This window comes from Euprymna scolopes, chromosome 36 (assembly GCF_053919585.1).
Source record: "Euprymna scolopes isolate OS-2025 chromosome 36, ASM5391958v1, whole genome shotgun sequence".
NCBI classification, from domain to species: Eukaryota; Metazoa; Mollusca; class Cephalopoda; order Sepiida; family Sepiolidae; genus Euprymna; species Euprymna scolopes.
The window spans coordinates 18,193,904-18,213,420 of record NC_136517.1 but is presented as its reverse complement, the minus strand read 5'-3'; the positions used below and the strand labels follow the sequence as shown (position 1 = coordinate 18,213,420).

At 34.7% G+C, this 19,517-nt stretch overlaps 1 protein-coding gene across 6 annotated transcripts in view; it reads left to right on the top strand.

The window, feature by feature from the left end:
- LOC145260369 (presenilin-1-like) overlaps positions 1 to 19,517 on the top strand; it is a 76,572-nt gene that overhangs the window by 23,153 nt on the left and 33,902 nt on the right. For 4 of the 6 annotated variants that reach the window (XM_080118313.1, XM_080118314.1, XM_080118315.1 and 1 more), the window contains exon 2: positions 16,762 to 16,993. In XM_080118313.1, coding sequence (XP_079974439.1) covers positions 16,793 to 16,993 — 201 coding nt within the window. In that variant the 5' untranslated portion in view covers positions 16,762 to 16,792. Of the gene's footprint in view, positions 1 to 5,793; positions 5,832 to 6,291; positions 6,840 to 16,761; positions 16,994 to 19,517 lie in introns of those variants that run through there. The other 2 variants (XM_080118310.1, XM_080118309.1) reach the window with 2 other exon arrangements.

Sequence of the window (19,517 nt, the reverse complement as noted above, 5' to 3'; positions counted from 1 at the left end):
TTTTTATAGACTTAGAAATTTAACAAAAGTTTTAAGTTTAAACATGTGCACAGCGATTAGTCCTTTTTGTGCCCAGCTTAGAAGCTGTTTTTCTTTTATATCTGAATCTATTTTAAAACTGTTTTCACAACATTTTACTCCAGAAAGGCAAGTGTACAGAATTTTGTTTTTTCTGCTAAATTATTGAGCCTGCAAAACTGTTCCATTGCTTCTCAAGCACTGGTATATATGAGAGATAAATACCAGGAATGTGTTAGACTTGATTTACTTCAGATTTTCATTTTTAAGAAAAAGAAAATGTCACGGTGGTTTGCGTGCAAAGCGTGTCAAATGCGATCATAATTTGCACACCAATTTTTCAAACTGTTGCAAATTCCTTTTGTTAGAACATCGGTTATCAGAGTACTTAACTTCAACGTCACTTCTGGCACCAGTGGATTATCAGTTTTTACAATGAGAAGTTCACAGGTACATTTAATTTTATGAAAGTCGTTGGCCTTCTTTGTCTTTTCTCCAACTTTAGTTTTTTTTTGTTTTTTTTTTCAGTCATATTTGACGGTCATCTCTTTCACCCTGGTCAAAGCGACCACTGCCAATTCGACCAGTGGGTTGACGATTTAGTTCTTGACGTTTTCCTGATGATGAACCTTCTTCGAAATTTTGTGGAAAGTTTTGCACATCCCATTCCCTCCTCCATTCATCTGAGGGAGATTTCTCCCGATCAATTCATTCCTTGTTTACATGTTCTCTTTCGGCTTTCCTTTCAATATATTGGCGACGTTTTCGACCCGTCGTAGATATTGACTTCCCCATTTTTGATTGAGATGATAAATCAGAAAAACTTGTTTTTCCCATGCAATTTTCATCTTGGTTTTCACATTTCAAAAATCACTTTCACAAACATCGTTATGCATGATTCTGAGATTTTGAGTTTCGACCAGTTTTTGGAAATGAGGAACAATGATATTTTCCATCCAGACATGATCCACAAAAGTTGATATCCACTTTTGTGTTAATATATGAGCAAGTAATTGTTGCATGGGATGCTTCCTTTATTTCATTGCAGTTCAAATAGTACATGTTCCCAAGTTTCGGACCGGTAGCTATTATTTTCTGTTTGTCCAAAAGTTTACTACCCGTCTCAATAAATATGAAGGTTTCCCCAGATTTAGTAGCTCTCAACACACTTAATAAATTGTAACATAATTTGGGAACGTATTGAGTCTCATACAACTTGCATCTTTGATATTTTCCTTTTGGTACACTTACATTTAATTCTATGTTTTCTACTCCTAATGCTTCGACTGAGAATCCATCACTAAGGGTTATTTTTTTCTGCCACATCCAATTTTTGGAAATTAATAAATTTCTTCATATCATAACGCATGTGACACATAGCGCCAGAATCTACAATCCAGTCTGTAATTTTATTCTTAAACAACGCATTATGTGAGAAAAGTCTGACAACATTTGAATTATCCGTCATTTTCTTAGTTAAGTACGCTTTCTTTTTCAGATAATTCCACTTGAAATTCTCTTCAGTATCTTCACCAAGCAGTCGACAATCACGTTTAATGTGATCATCCATTTTTGTCCCCATTCCACTACAGATTGGAGGTCATCCTCTAGTGTTTCTGCCATTTCCTTAGATATGTGTTCATTTGTTTTCCCCTTGTGCCTGTTATAGAGCGTGGTGTCATCAGCAAATATACCTATCTCAGAAACAATTTTATCAGGAAGGTCATTTATGAATATCAGGAATAATAAAGGGCCAAGGATAGACCCCTGAGGTACTCCCACATATCTTATTGTTTAGATGTACGACCATCGAGGACAACTTGGATTTTTCTCTTACTTAAGAAGGATTTAATTACATTATGTATTCTTCCAGTGATATCACATGATCTAATTTTTCTTAGAAGACCATCGTGCCATACCCTGTCAAAAGCCTTAGATATATCAAGGGCTACCACTCTACCCCCTCCCCTGTTTTTCCAGTAAATAGTATATATGTTCAGAGACTACAGTTAAGATATCTTCTGTTGAATGGGCTTGCCTAAATCCATATTGTTTGTCGGTCAGGAGTTTAGCAGCTGTCAGGTGTTGGACTAGGGCTTGATTAACTAAAGACTCAAATATTTTGGCGAAAAGCGGGAGGAGGCTAATGGGGTGATAATTTAGTGGGTCAGTTCTTTCACCAGAATTCTTGAAAACTGGTACCATAGAAGCAGTTTTCCAGCAGTCGGGAAAGCAAGATTCGTTAAGGCATTTATTGTAAAGTTTGGAGAGAAGTGGAGCAACCTCAGCAGAGCATTTTTTTAATAGCACAGCCGGGATGAGATCGGTCCACATGCTTTTGAGGTGTCTAGGTTTTTTATGATGCCATGTACCTGAGAAAGGATGATTTTCAAATCGTTTAGTGTGGCGTCTGTCCGTCCGCAAAGGAAAGTTGGGGAGGGAGTGGTGTGCCAGGTCCAGTGTGAAGTTTGAGGCAAACCGACTGGCAAGCAGATTAACCTTGTCGGTTACCGTGCAAGCAACCTCATGATTGTTTGATAGTGGAGGAATTGTTGACTGCCCATTATTTACTACACTGTTGTAGATTTTCCAAAAAATCACGGGTTCCTAATTTCTGTGCTTCGATGCGTTTTCTGGTGGTTTCAGTGTAATTTGTTTTAGCTGTTGTTATTACTCTCTTACAATTACTTCTAGCTTCTATATACTTCTGTCTGTTTGAACTGGACTTATGTTGGTTGAATCTGTGGAATGCATGCTGCCTTTGAGTAATGGCAACTGCACAAGCAGAAGTAAACCATTGGGGAGAGTGGGGCTTGCTATAGAATTTCCATGAGGGAACATGTGCTTCAATTGCAGTTTTGAACCATTTAGTGGTCTCATTTGCACACTGTTCCGCTGGAAGAGAAAAGATATTTCACCATGGGGTATCTCTGAGGAGTTCTCTGATGGCTTCCCAGTTAGCCTTTTTATAATACTTCATTGTTTTGAGTAGTGGGTCTTCAGTTTTAGGGCGAGAATTTAGGGTGATTTCTACCATTATCACAGCATGATCAGCATTCCCGAGTGGGCTGTGGGCATTTGTTGTACAATCATCGGGAACTGTTGTCAGAAATAGATCTAGAAGTGAGGCATGTTGATCTTGCTGGTCTGGGAAACGTGTTGGAAATGTAACCGTCTGAGATAGGGAATGGGATATAGAGAAGCTATGTGTTGTGCTACCAGCTACGTCTGTGTAATTAGAGAATCCAAGCCAGTTACTGCGGTGGACATTGAAGTCAGCAAATACATATACTTGTGCACTAGTATCGAGGGAGAGTGCTATATCTATGCTGTCAGAATATTTGTTTATTAGGGTACAGTCCTGGGTTGAGGGAGAGTGGTAGAGAAAATACAAGTAGCTAATATTACGTTGCATATTTAGTCTGAAGCACTTTTTTATTTATTAATTTTTTTTTTATTTCATTTTCACCTCAAACAAGGCACAGTGCCACTGATGTAGCGGGATCAAGAACATAAGTTGCAGGGATGTTATGAAGGGAGATGAGTAGCAAGATGTCTGTTCACATTATACTTGAACTTCTGCATGTCAGTACAGTTGGGAAAGCAGAATCCCGGAAGAGGGTTCCAAAGTCTAGCAGTTCTAGGGAAGAAACTATTGCAATAAAAGGTTTTCTTACATCTAGGGATCTCTACTGTGTAGAGGTGGGATTTAGCTGCTTGTTGTTTTTTTGTTTTTTTTTTAGGGGTATTTACGTCGAGGGGGTACTTCCCCACATTTTTTCATATCCACACTTAGAAAAACATTTTCTCTTTTATTTTATTTAAAAAAATTTTTTTTTTTATATTCATCCCTAACCCACCCCCTACCCCATTCTCTGTGACTAAAAGTAGATTTTCTTACTGAAATGGATTCTTATCCAGAATTCGATCTAATTAAAAAATAGAAAAATACAGGAAGATCTCCATGATGTATGTACCCATCACAGAACAAAAATCACGTAACTTTATGAAGTTGTTATCTCAGTAGTTCGAATTGAGTTGTCTTCTTTTATTTCTTAAATATGGCGGATCAAAACAGAACGTCTTGTTTCTTTTTTAAAATTTATTTTGTTAGCTAAAAAAAAATGAATTTTAATGAAGTAGTTATTACTACTTCATTAATTTACATGATTTTTGGAATATTTTCATAAGTATGTATGTCCTAAAGATTCTTATGTATTTTTATTTTTTTTTATTAGGTTAAATTCTGGACTTGCACTACAAAAATATATCTACCTTAAACGATTTGACTGTACATAGTATTTTTCTATAATTTTATTTTCACTCCTGCATGATGAGTTGAGTTTCAACCATTGATCCTCATCTAATGATACTGATATGTAGCCTTTTCATCTTTTCCTCTTTGATTTCTTCCTCCTTTTCCGACTCCCTTATTACTTTAAAAATACCCTCTAAAAGTGGAGACTTATGTCTAACTTTTGTCTGACAAAGCCCTTTTGGTTCTTTAGAATTCAACCTAACTATCAAAACTGTGAAAAAATCTTTGACTCATCATGGAACGGAAATTTCATATTCCAAAAACTACGTTAATTGATCAAGTATTTTTTTTTTTTTTATAAAGAAAATCATTTTTAAATGATTTAAAGTGATTGTGATATCTGTAACATTGTAACGTGGCTGTTATACTTTACTTTAGTAATTCATAAAAATAAAACTTTACTTTAGTAATTCATAAAAATAAAACTTTACTTTAGTAATTCATAAAAATAAAACTTTACTTTAGTAATTCATAAAAAATAAAAATTCACTTTAGTAATTCATAAAAATAAAACTTTACTTTAGTAATTCATAAAAATAAAACTTTACTTTAGTAATTCATAAAAATAAAACTTTACTTTAGTAATTCATAAAAAATAAAAATTCACTTTAGTAATTCATAAAAATAAAACTTTACTTTAGTAATTCATAAAAATAAAACTTTACTTTAGTAATTCATAAAAATAAAACTTTACTTTAGTAATTCATAAAAATAAAACTTTACTTTAGTAATTCATAAAAATAAAACTTTACTTTAGTAATTCATAAAAATAAAACTTTACTTTAGTAATTCATAAAAATAAAACTTTACTTTAGTAATTCATAAAAATAAAACTTTACTTTAGTAATTCATAAAAATAAAACTACTTTAGTAATTCATAAAAATAAAACTTTAGTAATTCATAAAAATAAAACTGGAAATAATAAAAATCTGCGTCGGCATTTTCTTTTTTTAACACAAAATTTTATTGCCGTCACTCTCCCATCTCAACACAACTTAAAAAGTCTCTTGTTGCTACAAGTCACCTAAACTAGCATGCATTTCTCCTTCCTTCCGACCACACACTGACTACAGCTGGCCCATTACAAGTCCATTCTCTTTGACGTCCATTTTCCTTCTGCCTTGAGCACGTGTTGCATTTTTTTCTCCTTTTTTTTCCTACTTCTCACTCACACTTCCTAATTGGCATGTCCACTTTTTTCAGCTACTGCTGCTGCTAATCTTTTCGCAGCCAACCATCCTTCACTGCCGCTGATACTTTCCTACGCGCTCGTATGCACTGTTACAACATTACAAGGCTGATCTCACAAGTTTGATTTATTTTTGACTTATCTGCCCTTGATTTTTTTTTTTTTTTTTTTTTTTTTTTTTAATTGCGATATAAGATGGTTCCTATTCTCCACTTACTCATAAAATTTGATTTACTTAGTTAAAAATAAAACTACTTGATCAATTCATATGATTTTTAGAATATGACATCTATGTTCTGTGATGGGTACGTACATCATACAGATTTTTCTGTATTTTTGTTTTTTAATTAGGTTGAATTCTAAATAAGGACTGCTCATCTTTTTTTTTTATCTGTATTTGTCTTTATTTGCAGATTGTTGCAAATCTTCAGGATTTTTTAAAATTGGACCTAACGTGTAAAACCAGCAATGAGTGTCGAAACTAGTTTTTAATCTTCCTCCTCCTCCTCCTCACTATCATCATCATCATCATCATCATCGCACAGTCAATCTCTACTTTAACCTGACTTGTGATTACTGTTCATATTAACGCTTATTTCTGTAATCTATTAGGTGCAATTTTTTTTTTTTATTCAGCATTCGCTGGCCTGAAGGAGATGTGTTCAGCTGTTGCTTATGTACTCTCTCTCTCTCTCTCTCTCTCTCTCTCTTGCATTGATTGTTTCACCTAAACAATTATTGTCTCTCATATGACAACATTTGCTCATACACGTGCACCAATTTAAAAAATTAACATCATTATTTTTATATCTATCTTTACTAGTGTTATAGCCACTGTTTCTTTTGTCAATAACCTCTCAAAAATCTAAAATTGACAATGCTAATTAACAAAATTGTAAAAAGTACTTTTTTTTTTTTTTTTTTTTTTTTTTACAGACTGTTTAAAATCTAATTTGGCTATCATTGGTCCCCTCCCCCCTCCATTAAACAAACAAAAAAACAAATCTATCTGCCACCTGTGAACCTCAACCCCTCACCTGTCTAATATTATCACTATGATTGCCTATTAATGTTACGACAACTAGTGTTTGGATTAATGAGCGACCTGGTCACATGCAAGTTTTAATTTTAAAAGAAGACAAAAAAAAAAAAAAGAAAATCAATGTAAACTTCTGATGCTTTTGGGTAACAACTAATCCTACCTGTATTTACTGCTTAGCTTTTAATTTCTCACTCCTTTCATCTGGTCAAGTTGACCGGCGGAGAGTTAAGCCAACTGTACCGATGGATGATATACCCTTGAAAACCATACAGTGAGTTTGTTTGATGTTTATCTCTTTATTTTAATCAGTATTTCTTTTTACATGTATCTCGACCGACCACTCACATGTTTTGGATGATCCGCGTATAATAAATCCTATACATTTTCTTATCATATTTGTATATAATTTGTTTAATTTTTATCTGAGTAAGTAATTATTTTTTTTAGTGTTTTCTTTTTCTGTTGGAAAAAAAAAAAACAAAAAAAGCAAAAACGCTGGCCATCTTTTAACAAATTAGAATCCGTATTTATTGCACTGAATTATGATCCGTTCAGACGAACTACTTATTTGTATTGTTTTCATCGTTCTAAATCGATAAATTTGATTGGATAGTGTACTTTCTACCTTAGGTATATATCTATATTTCTCTTAGTCTATCTGTTTGTTCCATTTTTTTCTCAGTAACTACTAGGCTGATCTTGCGGAAATGTTGTATATGGACCTTTTCTATGATAAGGTGCAGTGAATTGAATATTATGGTATCCATTCAATCCACAGATAGGGATTGGTATTTAATGCAAAAATGAGCACAAATTTAACCATATTCATATTTGTGTGTACTCCCGTGTCACCCTGCACTGATGATTCCTGAAAGGATGAAACACTAGTGTCTGTAGGTATTAAAAAAATTATTGTAATAATTATATATATATATATATACACACACACACACATATATATATATATATATATATATATATATATATATGAGAAAATAAGTAATAAAACGTTAAAAACACTTCGAAAAAGAGTTAATAACATATTTAATTTGAAAAAGAAACACTAAATAAGTGGATAGTCCTTAATCCGCAGAGTTTCGAAGAAATACTTTCCTTCTCATCAGAGGGTAGGAATTAGCAAAATGCGGGATCGGATTTTGCATGCAAAAGTATTTGATGAAACTGCAAGTAAGTCAAAGATCTTACTTGATAACAAAAAGTGAAGCATAGGGAATAGGGTGAAGAAAAAGGTGATTGCACGTGAAAGGATAGTACGTGGAATGAGCGCATGCTACTCCAGTGAATTAAATAAAGGATTCCGTTTGAAATTCTGTCCAGATTCCCGAGTTCAACAAGACTCACCTGACTTGAATTGAAGGTTACATCGACTGAAACGTGAAAATGACACTCAAGATTAGAACAGGAGTCCAAAGAATCCAAATAATATGAAGAGATCCCAAATTTAAACCGTTCGGTGTAGTTAACTTTCATGAGTGATGTTGTGGAAAGGATGAATGGAGCAGGCTCAACCCACCCCGGGCGAATGCTGCTTAAAACACGAATAAGGCATTAAGAAGAAAGACAGCATTCTATGTCCATGTTTCTGTTGTATGAATCATCTTATGGGAGGAGATGGTGACGATGCCTACCATATCCAGGTTTAAAGTCCCCTTGAAGAAACTGTCAGGCTGTATATAGATGTACACGTCTTTTTATGTGACTTGTTGGACTTTATTTTTTGCCAATAAATTTGATTTGAATGATTTCTGTTTCGATAACAGTTTAATTTCAACAAGTGCTGCAAATTAGCTGCATCGATTATGTGTAGCAGGTGCAGCTAACTTCAATGCAGCACTTGTGGAAATCTGACTCTTATGGATACACAAATTGTTGCAGGTGTGGAAAGAATCAAGAATCAAGATTTGCTTTGGTAACATAATTGATTCCAGTAGGCAAACTAACACAACTACAGGGTGGAACGATAAATTTGTTGCCCTAAAGAAAACAACACTACAGCTTTATTTTAAAACTTTTATTGAAAAAAATCAATTCAAGTAACTTGGTTATATAGTAGAGCTGACATCTATTCAATGTAGCCACCTTCAGCCTCAGTATGGATCTGGAAATGGGAGCATGCTTTTCTACAAGTGCCGGCAGGAGCTCAGCGAATACTCGGCAGATGGCAGCAATCAAGCTGGCTTTGGTGTTATGGGAAGTCATGTTGGTGATATTCTTGACATATGACCAAAAGAAGTAGTCCAGCGGATTCAAGCCGAAGGAGGAGGGGGGGCAGTGAGAGAAGGGTACAAAGTTGTGGCACTCCTAAAGCCAAGCCTGGGTCTCTTTGGACTTATGGTCCAGCGCCGAGTCCTGTTGCCGCACTCAGGGTCTGCCAGCGGCCACCTGATTGTACCAGGAGATCACCACACTCTTCAGCACATCCAGCTACACTTTGGTGTTGACTTTCAAGCCGACTTTGAAGATGTAAGGTGGCATGATGTGGCCCACACTTGAAACCATGCCAAAGACCATAACCGTGGCCAGAAACTTTATTTTCATCACCCTGGATATGTTCCTGTTATTTGTGGTAATCCAGTGATGCATTTTGAGGGTGCTGGCAATGGTCCTGTTGCCATAACTTGGATCAGTAGAGAGCATGAGTTGTACAGCAGCGCATCTTGAATCTCACTCGTTGAACATTGTGTCACTTTCAGACATGGCAGAAGGCTCCTATGATTTGTACACAACTGACCAACTAGTAGATAGTCTGCAACAAAAAAAGAAAATTGGTTTTCATCAAACAGAAATGGAATCGTGTTGTTTTTTCTAAGTTAACAATTTTATCGTTCCACCCTGTATTAGACGGCATATATCAACTACATGGAGAGTTTTCACGCAACTGTCAACAATTTCACAAAACTAAGGAACCCCATTGCATGAAAGCAAGACGGCATACAACGCACATGTCCAACTCTTGTATGGCGACGAGATCTGGTGGTGACAAAATATCAAGTGCCATGGTCGGCCCATGATGGTGGAATCCTGTTTGATTAACTATCTTGAATAAGCTGACATTGTTCAGAATGTGATGCAGGTGAAGGAAGAAGCTGAATCAATCCAACCAGGATGAACACCATTACAGAAACATAGTAACACAAGACACAAATAAAGAATTTCTTTTTTAAAAGAAATTCTTTATTTGTGTGTGTGTGTGTGTGTTATACACGCATGATTTTGAAATGCAAATCATATTGAAAAAGAATTATCAAATGTATGTAAACCACCTAAAACAAAAATGGATTGAACAGATGTGTGTAGTCGATTACGTATATCTGTTTTCATTTTTATTACTAAATATGAAATTGGATTGGGAAACCATTTGTTTACTTTAAAAAAATTGAACATCTGTGTTTATGTACTTTTTTAAAAAATAGAAAAGATAAAAAAGTATATTTACTGTTCCAAAATCTGTCGGTAGAACAAAAGAAATATCCCTATTTACTTGCTTCAGTTTTTAATGTGGAGGAAAATTTAGCTCCCTCACCCCCATAAAAAAAGGAGCACTCTGGACTGGGGCAAAAATGAAAATTGCTTCCATCACAGATCAAAAGCATAAAAGGTGAAGCCCTATCAGCACATATACTACAATTTATTCCTAGCCAAAAGGCCAAGGAATGCTTGTTTTTATTTTGCTAAAATATTATTTTGTTCTAGTATCTGTTGACCATGCATTATTATTATATATTCATTGTGGCCGGTCATTCAAACGTGCTTTTCAGTCTAGATAATTTTTAAATGGGCTTTTGTCATTGATCTACGATATATATGCACTGACAGCAAATAAAACACAACACAGTTGATTTTATAAAAAATATTTTTGCTTATTTCACACTGACAAGTTTGCGATTTTTCACTTATGACTGTTGTTTGACATCAGTGAAGGTGGGTAGGGGTGGTGTGGATGTTTTGGTAGTGAAGAAAATATGTCAGCTTGTTGCTATTCTGTGACCGACTGTTTGCTTTCTGTTGTGTCGATTTATATAAACATTCATTCATCCTGGAATGTTTACTATTTCCCATTATATATTACTCTAATATTAATATTATATATTACTCTAATCCTTTGACCAATATTTCTGGTCAATTATGCATTCCAATGGACAATTGTGGAAAGCCTTGCATTTCTTAGATCGAATCGATTTGAGTGAGTGCAACTCATCATATGCCTCTCTTTTTCTGGAGTCACCCGCCAAATATCCAACACTAGCTTGCAGCCCGGTGTTTCCTGGTTATACAATACGCTTAAACATGATATTTTAATTCATGCAGATTGCGTATGAATTGTTATAGAATCGATCCTCTATTGATTAATTTTAAGATTGAATTTTTTTTTGATTTTCGATACTTATCAGATGAATTTCTGTACAAAACAATATAAGAATTCTGCCAGACATATAAATTAGCTTTGTGTGAAATTTGCAAAAGATAGGCTCAGCCATTTTGGAACCTATGAGGAAGGAACACACACATACAAACACACACACAAAGTGACTTTTATATAATAGTAGATAGATAGGTTATCTACAAAAACCGAATAATTATGTACCCAATCATTTTGAATTTTCTATTTTAAAGAAACAGTATGTTGCATACAATAACTTCACTGCAATCTCTTTTGATGAGTATCGCAAAATATTTACGCTATGACTGTTCTCCTACTTGGAATAAGTATTTTCAGGAAGAAACTGAAGCAAAATAAAACATCTTTTTCATTTTTTTTTTTAACTCCTTTTCTACTCCATAAAGTGCATATTGCCACTTGCACATAAGAGGGTACTATTGAAGATCATGTCTAACAGGGAATTGTGGGGAGTTGAGTCGCGAGATGTCTGTTCACATTACATTTAAACTTTTACAGGTTAGTACAATCAAGAAATTTGGAAACGGGGAGGCAATTCCAAAGTCTAACAGCCTGAAGGAAAGAAACTATTAAAATAGGCTTTCCGGCATCTGGGGACCTCAGTAGTGGAGGGGAGGGATTTTGATGCTTCTTAGGTTGGTTAGGAATATGTACGTTGAGGGGGCACATATGCTATGAGTTCATCAAAGCTTACTTACGTAGACTTATGAATACCTGCATCTTGCTACGCATGAGACATTCAAAGTACACCATCATTTTCTATGTGAATCCAGATCGACAGCGTCTTTCCAGTTTCTTCTGATTGCAATCAAATCTCTTTCAATTGCCTGCTTCCAGTTCATTTTTTTTTTCTTTTTCCATTGCATTGGAGCACTTGATTGGCAATTCTCTCTAGGATCAATCTTAGGGTATGTCCGAGTTAGCTTGGACATCGTTTACAGATTACTGATAATACTATCTGTTGGTTAATGCGATCTCTTGACTTCTTGGTTTGTAATTGGATCATTCAATTTGATCCCTACAATCTTTCTAAGGCACTTGGAATGAAATGCAACTAGTTTCTTCTTTTGACTGATTTTGAGATGCCAAGTTTCACTTCCATATTGCTGTGTGGACAATACATTTTTGTTGTTATAAATTCTTAATTTAGATCTGAGAGTGAATTTCTTTTTTTTATTCAAGGTTTTACAAAGCTGATTAAATGCTGCTAAGGCCTTACCTATCCTGTACTACAACTTGTAGTCTATACTGTCTTGCTTGTTTATGGAGCTTCATAAGTAGATGAAGTTGTCAAGTATATCTATTTCTTTTTGATTGATAAAAATGTTTGTTGGTGGCTGATATGTCCCAGAGAGCATGTCCATCAGGGCATGTTCCATTAAAATACTTGTAAAACAGGCACAGGGATGCAACATTATAGCGATTGGACAGTGGTTGGAGCTTGGTCAATAAGTGGGATCTCTTAAATTTAAGACTCTTTTGGGACCGTGGGAGAGGTCAGCAATAGATGCATCATCCCAGACGTGACAACAATGCTCCATGCATGGATGGATGGTGACTTTGTAGAGGTATGTGATACTCTCACCCAATAACAATAGTTTTGGATGACAACCTTCCTAGCGTCTGGGTCCTAATCCAGGTATTTCTGCGACCCCCCCCCCCCCCCCCCGCGTGGGAAGAAAAAAAAATGTAAAATAGGCTAATCCAAATCAAGTATCAATATATTAGACTGATTGATATATTGGTATGAAATTAAAAATCAAGCAAGATAATTTTATGTTAGATTTTAAGAGTAAATGTTTTTTTAAATCTTGCCAATAACTTGCATTCACTGGTATAGGATTTTACAAGTATGCAGACCCCTTACAAAGGACACTGGTGCATTGTCCTAACTGACCCATATACATCTTGAAACACCACTTAAACCAAAGTCTAAAAATTCTGTACATTTGTGACTTTTCTGGTGATTACTAAGATCGTCACTACTGCGGCAACAAACCCTTCCAACTTCATCACAGTTTGAATGTTTATAGATTTTGATTTCAATATCTGATGTGTTTATCTGACATTGCCTATGACTTTCATTTTTATTTTGCTTATTATCCCTCCTTTTTTTTTTTTAAGAAAGACATTTCCATGTTTGCAAACAATACTTCAAGAAACGAATATATGTCAAAAGAATCGGTTCTTGTTTAGAATTCCTCGTATATTAAAAAAAAAAAAAGAAAAATCTGTACGCTGCATGTATATGTGATGAAATGAAAATATCATATTCTAAAAATCATGTAAATTGATCAAGTAGTTTTATCTTTAAATAAGAAAATAAAATTTTATGAGAAACCGAAGAGCAGCTGTCTTGTTCGCCATTTTGAAAAAAAAAATTCAATAAATCAAAGACAAGTTGTCAATGATGTTACATCTTGATGATAATTTATACTTACTAGATTTATGTTGCAATGCTTACGAATTCTTATTAATCACTTAAAAATGATCTTTATAAAAATAGGAGAAATTCAGGACAAAAACCAAAAAATCTGCTTTGCAAATAAAATCAATGAGATATCTTACAAAATTATATATTAAATAAAAAAATAAATAAATAAAAAAATGCATGCTGGTCCTTTTCCCTATTTTTTTAATTAGACTTTTGTGATGTTTAATTACATTACTTACGACATTCTTTGGTCTTTTCATTAATTGAATAAAATTGTTTAAAATTATAACATAATTCATATTATTTGGATTCTTCGGACTACTGTTTTAATCTTGAATGTCATTTTCACAATGTTTCAATCTTGAGGTGTATCTTGTCGAACTTGAAAATCTGCATGGAATTTTGTACAAAATCTTTTATTTAATCCATGGATGTAGAATGCTCTCATTCTGGCAGCCATGGCAGAGTAGAAGTCCTAAGTAATTTGCAATTGTATTCTAAGTATTGCTTGCACTGAAGATTGACTCTAGTAGAGTGTTTGTTACTTACTGCTCAATTTGACTAGATACTTTATCTGTTACGTCACAGGTTCTTAAATTTAAAAAAAAAAAAAAAATTATGTTTAAATGTGAATTTCCACAGGAAAACCATTCTAGCTCACTTGTACCTGGCATTGCCCAGGAGTCTTTGGAATTTTGTTTTTGTTTCAGCAAATGTCATAAGAGGACATTTTCCTTTTCAAAATATGAAAAAATTACAATTTCGTACACAAATAATAATATAAAATATAATATAAAATAAATATAAATAATAATATATAATATTATAATATAATATGTGATATTATATAAAACTTTCACTATTAAAATACATTACATTACGATTAGAAAATAGTCTTTTTAAGAATTTTTGGAGAGTTCTAAAAAATAGACCAGAAAAGTGTTCTTTTTTTGAGGGCTCCAGAACATACAAATATGTGCATGAGGTCGCCAAACTAATTAAGAACCTTGATTCCAGTAAAGCAACTGGCCCAGACGGCATTCCAATTATAGTGTTGAAAAAGCTTCAACCAGAACTTACCCCCATACTTACAAAACTATTTAAGCTTTGCCTTAAGAAGAAGTGCTTTCCAACACCCTGGAAAACCTCATCAGTGTGCTCTGTATTTGAGAATTCAGGTGATAAGTCATCTCCCTTTCAGTACAGACCAATAAGTCTCTTGTGTGTCATGAGTAAGTTACTGGAATCCATATTAAATAAAGAAGTAGTCAACCACCTCAGCAGAAATAACCTCCTTAGTGACATGCAATATGGTTTCCGTTCTGCTAGATCTACAGCCGATGTGCTAACAGTTATATCTCATAGGATTAGTGAATCTCTCGACAAAGGCTTCCTTTCTAGGGCAATTGCTCTTGACATATCAAAGGCCTTCGATAAGGTATGGCATAAAGGCCTACTTCACAAGATTTCCAGCTATGGTATAGCTGGAAATGTTTTCTCAATAATTAAATCATTTCTCTCTGATAGGCTCATAAGAGTAGTGGTTGATGAGCAGAAATCAGAGGCTCACAGTATTAATGCTGGAGATCCCAGGAGTCCATTCTGGGCCCAACTCTCTTCCAGATCTACATCAATGATCTCCCAAAATACATACTAAAATCATTTGTTGACATCTGTGCTGATGACACGACCATCTATGGCAACACATCAAAGGTTGTAAATTACAAAGCTCTCTCTGATTCTCTCTCCTCTGATCTTGAGCGCGTGGTACAATGGGGGAAGAGGTGGCTGGTTACTTTTAATGCATCTAAAACCAAGCTACTATCTTTATATCATTAACGCTCTGTTCCTCATCTAGCATCAATTGAAATGGATGGCTCTCGTTTTGGAGAGGCTTCATGTTTTGACAAGCTCCTGGGTTTGACCTTTACTCCTGATCTGAAATGGAACACGTATATCAAGTCTGTTGCACGGGCCGCTGGGAAAATGGTGGGATCCTTCTACCGCTCCAGAAGATATCTCACTACTGATGCAATTCTCTATCTGTATGAAAGCCAAGTACGTCCAAAGATGGAGTACTGCTGCCACATATGGGCTGGAGGTTCAAAAAAACAGCCTATCCTGCCTTGACAAAGTACAAAATAGACTTCGTGGCTAAGTGGGAGATGCTCTCTTCTCTTCCCTGCAACCTCTCTCCCACAGAAGAGATGTTGCGAGCCTGCCTTTGTTTTATCGTTATTTCCATGGCAAGTGCTCATCCAAGCTCCAATCTCTGTCTCCCCCCTCACCAATCTTTCACGATAAACACCTGTCTAGCTAAAACCACTCAGTAATTTCCCCCACTCTTTATCTGTGCCTAAATCAAAATGTAGATTCCATGAACAAAGCTTCTTTCTGAGAAGTGCACGCCTGTGGAATTTTCTTCCGTTTGTCTGTTTCCCACCTGACTACAACTTGGATGTCTTCAAGGCCAACATAAACAAATTCCTGATTAATCGCCCCCTTACGTAAGACACTTTATCCAATCTCCAATACCAACTATTACTACGATATTATCCCATTGATTATTGTACACACAATAACCCTTATCCCCGAGTGGCTTCCGGGCCTTGATAAGTGGTGATCCCCCATGTAAAAAAAAAAGTTTCAAGTTGTAGTGTTCCATTGTAGAAATTCTAGAAAGTTTCATTCACAACAACTATAAATAGACACTAATAGCATCATAACTTTAGTTATTAAATCAGCTCTGAGAAGGAATGCTGTTTTGGGAGACCTTTCAACTATTTATGACCCTGGCTTATTTTTCCTGGGATATAATCCGTTTCTAAAGAATTCCTGAAACAAGCCAATTACAAACACCCTTCCAAAGAACTGAACGCTTGGTAAATATTGATTTTCCTGATCTTATATTCTGACCAAAAGTAGTCTATTATTATTTCTCAAACTCTGTTATTATTTACACCACATAAAAGATTAACCTAAAACCAGATTCATCTCCCTTGCACCCTTTTTTCTTGGAAATATTTTTCATTGTTTATCTGTTCAATAAATTTTATTTTTTCCTCTTTAACTCCTTTTAGTTTTTTTAGTTTTTTTTTTCAATATATATGGCGTGTCCTCCCCTAGACATTTTCTTGCACGTAACAGCAAAACAAAACGATGTTCCATAACTATTCTGTTGTGTGTGTGTATGCGTGCACACGTCTTGATAACAAAGAAAAAAAAAATGGCATATAAGGTAATATTTAAACTTGAAGCTCTTTTATCCACCATTTATGAAGATAGGGCAGTTCGTCGATCGAGACGTCAATTTCATTTTCTTTTTCTTTCTTTTTCCAGTTCGTCTACTTTACCGAATCCAAGCCTATGTATGAATCGTGGTTCCAGTGAAGAGGAAGAACCAACTGAACGCACTAGTTTGCTGGCATCGCCCACCACGGTGGTCAGTCCATCCTTCTCTCCTACTACTCTTACCCAGAGAACACCAAACATGGAAATTTATATTGATGCTGAACGCACAGAGCGAGCCAACAGGCGATCGCAAAGACCAGATGTCCATGATGTATACGAGGTAAATATTGTTACATCTTTTCTCATGTGTTTTTCTAGTAATCATGACTGAGATGTAGTTGTTGACATCGGTAAACATCTTGCTGCTCAACTCCCTACATAGTATCCTTGCAAATTATTTGGAATTCCCTTCCTGCTACTCGCTTCCCTAACTGTACTTGTATGCAGAGGGTTTAAATATAACATAAACCAACATCTTGTTCATCTTCCCTATATATGGTCCTAAATAGTAGCCCCTTACATCCAAGTGGTGATATGCCTTGTTTTGGGCGAACATGAGTAAAAAAATTTAAAAAAAAGTTTCCAAAAGGAGAAAAATGTATAACGATGTAATATGTAAAATTCAGAAAGAACCAAAACATCTGGTTTTGTTCTGGGGAAAAAATGATTGGTAAGATGTATAAAACTTTGGTCTTTGGAATATGGCAAAGTTATTTATTTATGTATGCACACGTGTGTGTGTGTGTGTGTGAAAATCTGTTACAAATGCACTGCTCCGAAGAAAGTGGGCTCTCTCTACTGTGCTAGAAAGCTACTAACGCCTGAAAGTATCTTGTACCTCTATAAGGCCACCATTCGCCCATGTATGAAGTATTGTCATATTTGGGCTGGTGCATCTGCTACTAATCTCTCTCTCCTGAATAGGGTTCAAAAGAGTCGCTAACCTGATAGGTCCTGAACTGTCATCTAAGCTTCAGCCTCTGCCCCATCGACAAAATGTTGCATCCTTCTGCCTGTTCTACAAGTATTTTAATGGTGAATGCTCTGACGAACTACAAGCACTTGTACCTACTAGACATAAATCCCCCCCCCCCTGACAAACCCGACTAGCAAGCTAAATCCTGCCCCTACACAGTAGAAATCCTTAGATGTAAGAGCTTTCTACTCCAGTAGTTTCTTCCCCAGAACTGCTAGACTGGAACTCCCTTCCGGGTCCCTGCTTCCCCAACTGTACTAACATGCAGAAGTTAAAGTGTAATGTGAACAGACGTCTTGATGCCCAACTCTCTACATAGTACCTTTGTAGCTTATGCCATCAACGTGGCAATGTGCCTTGTTTGGGGTGAAAATGTAATAATAAAAAAAAAGAAAAAGAAAAAAAATATTGATTACCTTTCTTTTGGTGAATAATTTACATCATTTTACGAATGACCATGAAATTTAATAACTAAGTGAAAAACGTTAAAAGAAAAAATCACTTCTGATTTGAATATGCATTTTGGTAACAGTTGTTATCAAGTCTCTCAACGCCTGTTTCTCTTTCTTTAGTTGATAAGTCGACTTGCATCTATATATTCATGTGAATTTTAATGTTATACTTAAATCTTTTTTGTATATGTAAAAAAAAAAAAAAGAAGCAACCTTAGAAAATGCATTTAAATTGCAACTTAATGTTCAAATAACTTTTTTAAAAAATTATTAAGGATTTGAGAAATGGAAAAACAATTATTTTGAAACATTTTTGTTAAATTTCGAAAATGATTAAGTTTGAAGTAAAAAATTTAAAAAAAAAAGTAATATTTTTTTTAATTGTCAAATAATCTGCTTTAGTTTTTCAAGTGTCTTTTTTTGTGGTAATAAAATAATAAAAACAGATTTGCTACTAAAAACATCACACGTTTTTTTTGGGGGGTTTTTTTTTTGGGTTTTTTTTTTTTTTTGTTTTTTACCCTCTGTCCAAAATAATGGAAGCAAAGTATGCTTCGCCAGTGTTTGCACAAGCTATTTATCGAGATCAAAGATCTCCACAAAGTTTTCAAACAGGGGGCCATATTACTAACTTTTTAAAATTTACGCAGACTAAAATAAAAATAAAATACCTGGACGTGTTTTATACAGTTTTGCTCATTAGTTTTGCTTTCTACCAAATCTGGTTCTCCAGAACCTCCATTCTTTTAATCATTTTATGAAAAAAAAAAAAAAACCACAACGCTATTTCCACACATTTCCATTTTTTAAATTTTTCATCTATATTTTTACGATTTCCATAAGAGCTCTGCAGGCCAAACTAAAGACTTTAGCAGGCCGTATTTGGCCCATGAACCATAGTTTGGAAATCCCTAATCTAGATATATATTACTAAAAATCATAGAATTATGCCTGTAATTTTTCATTTCTGATGACCTAAAGTAGCAATACATATGAAAAAATTGAAATGGCTTAAAATATCTCAATAATGGCCTACGTAGAAAGATCTTGATAAGCTAAGAAAGAATCGTTTTAAATTTTTAAAATCTGATTAAAAATAAGGACGTTTGACTATTTTTGTGCCTTGCATATTTGGATATTATCCCTCTTTAATAAAACCATATGCATTTTGTCACATTTTTTATATTACCTTTTCAGTAAAAATGTTATATCTTTGTTAAAACACAAGATTAAGCAATGAAATTTTCCATATAAGTTTATTTTTGTGCCAGGAATCAGAATATGCCACTGAAAATCTCCAGAAATGAATAGTTTCCAAATAATCTACAATAAACGCACATAGATATGCTGGAATTCCTTAAAATGCCATGTGCCCA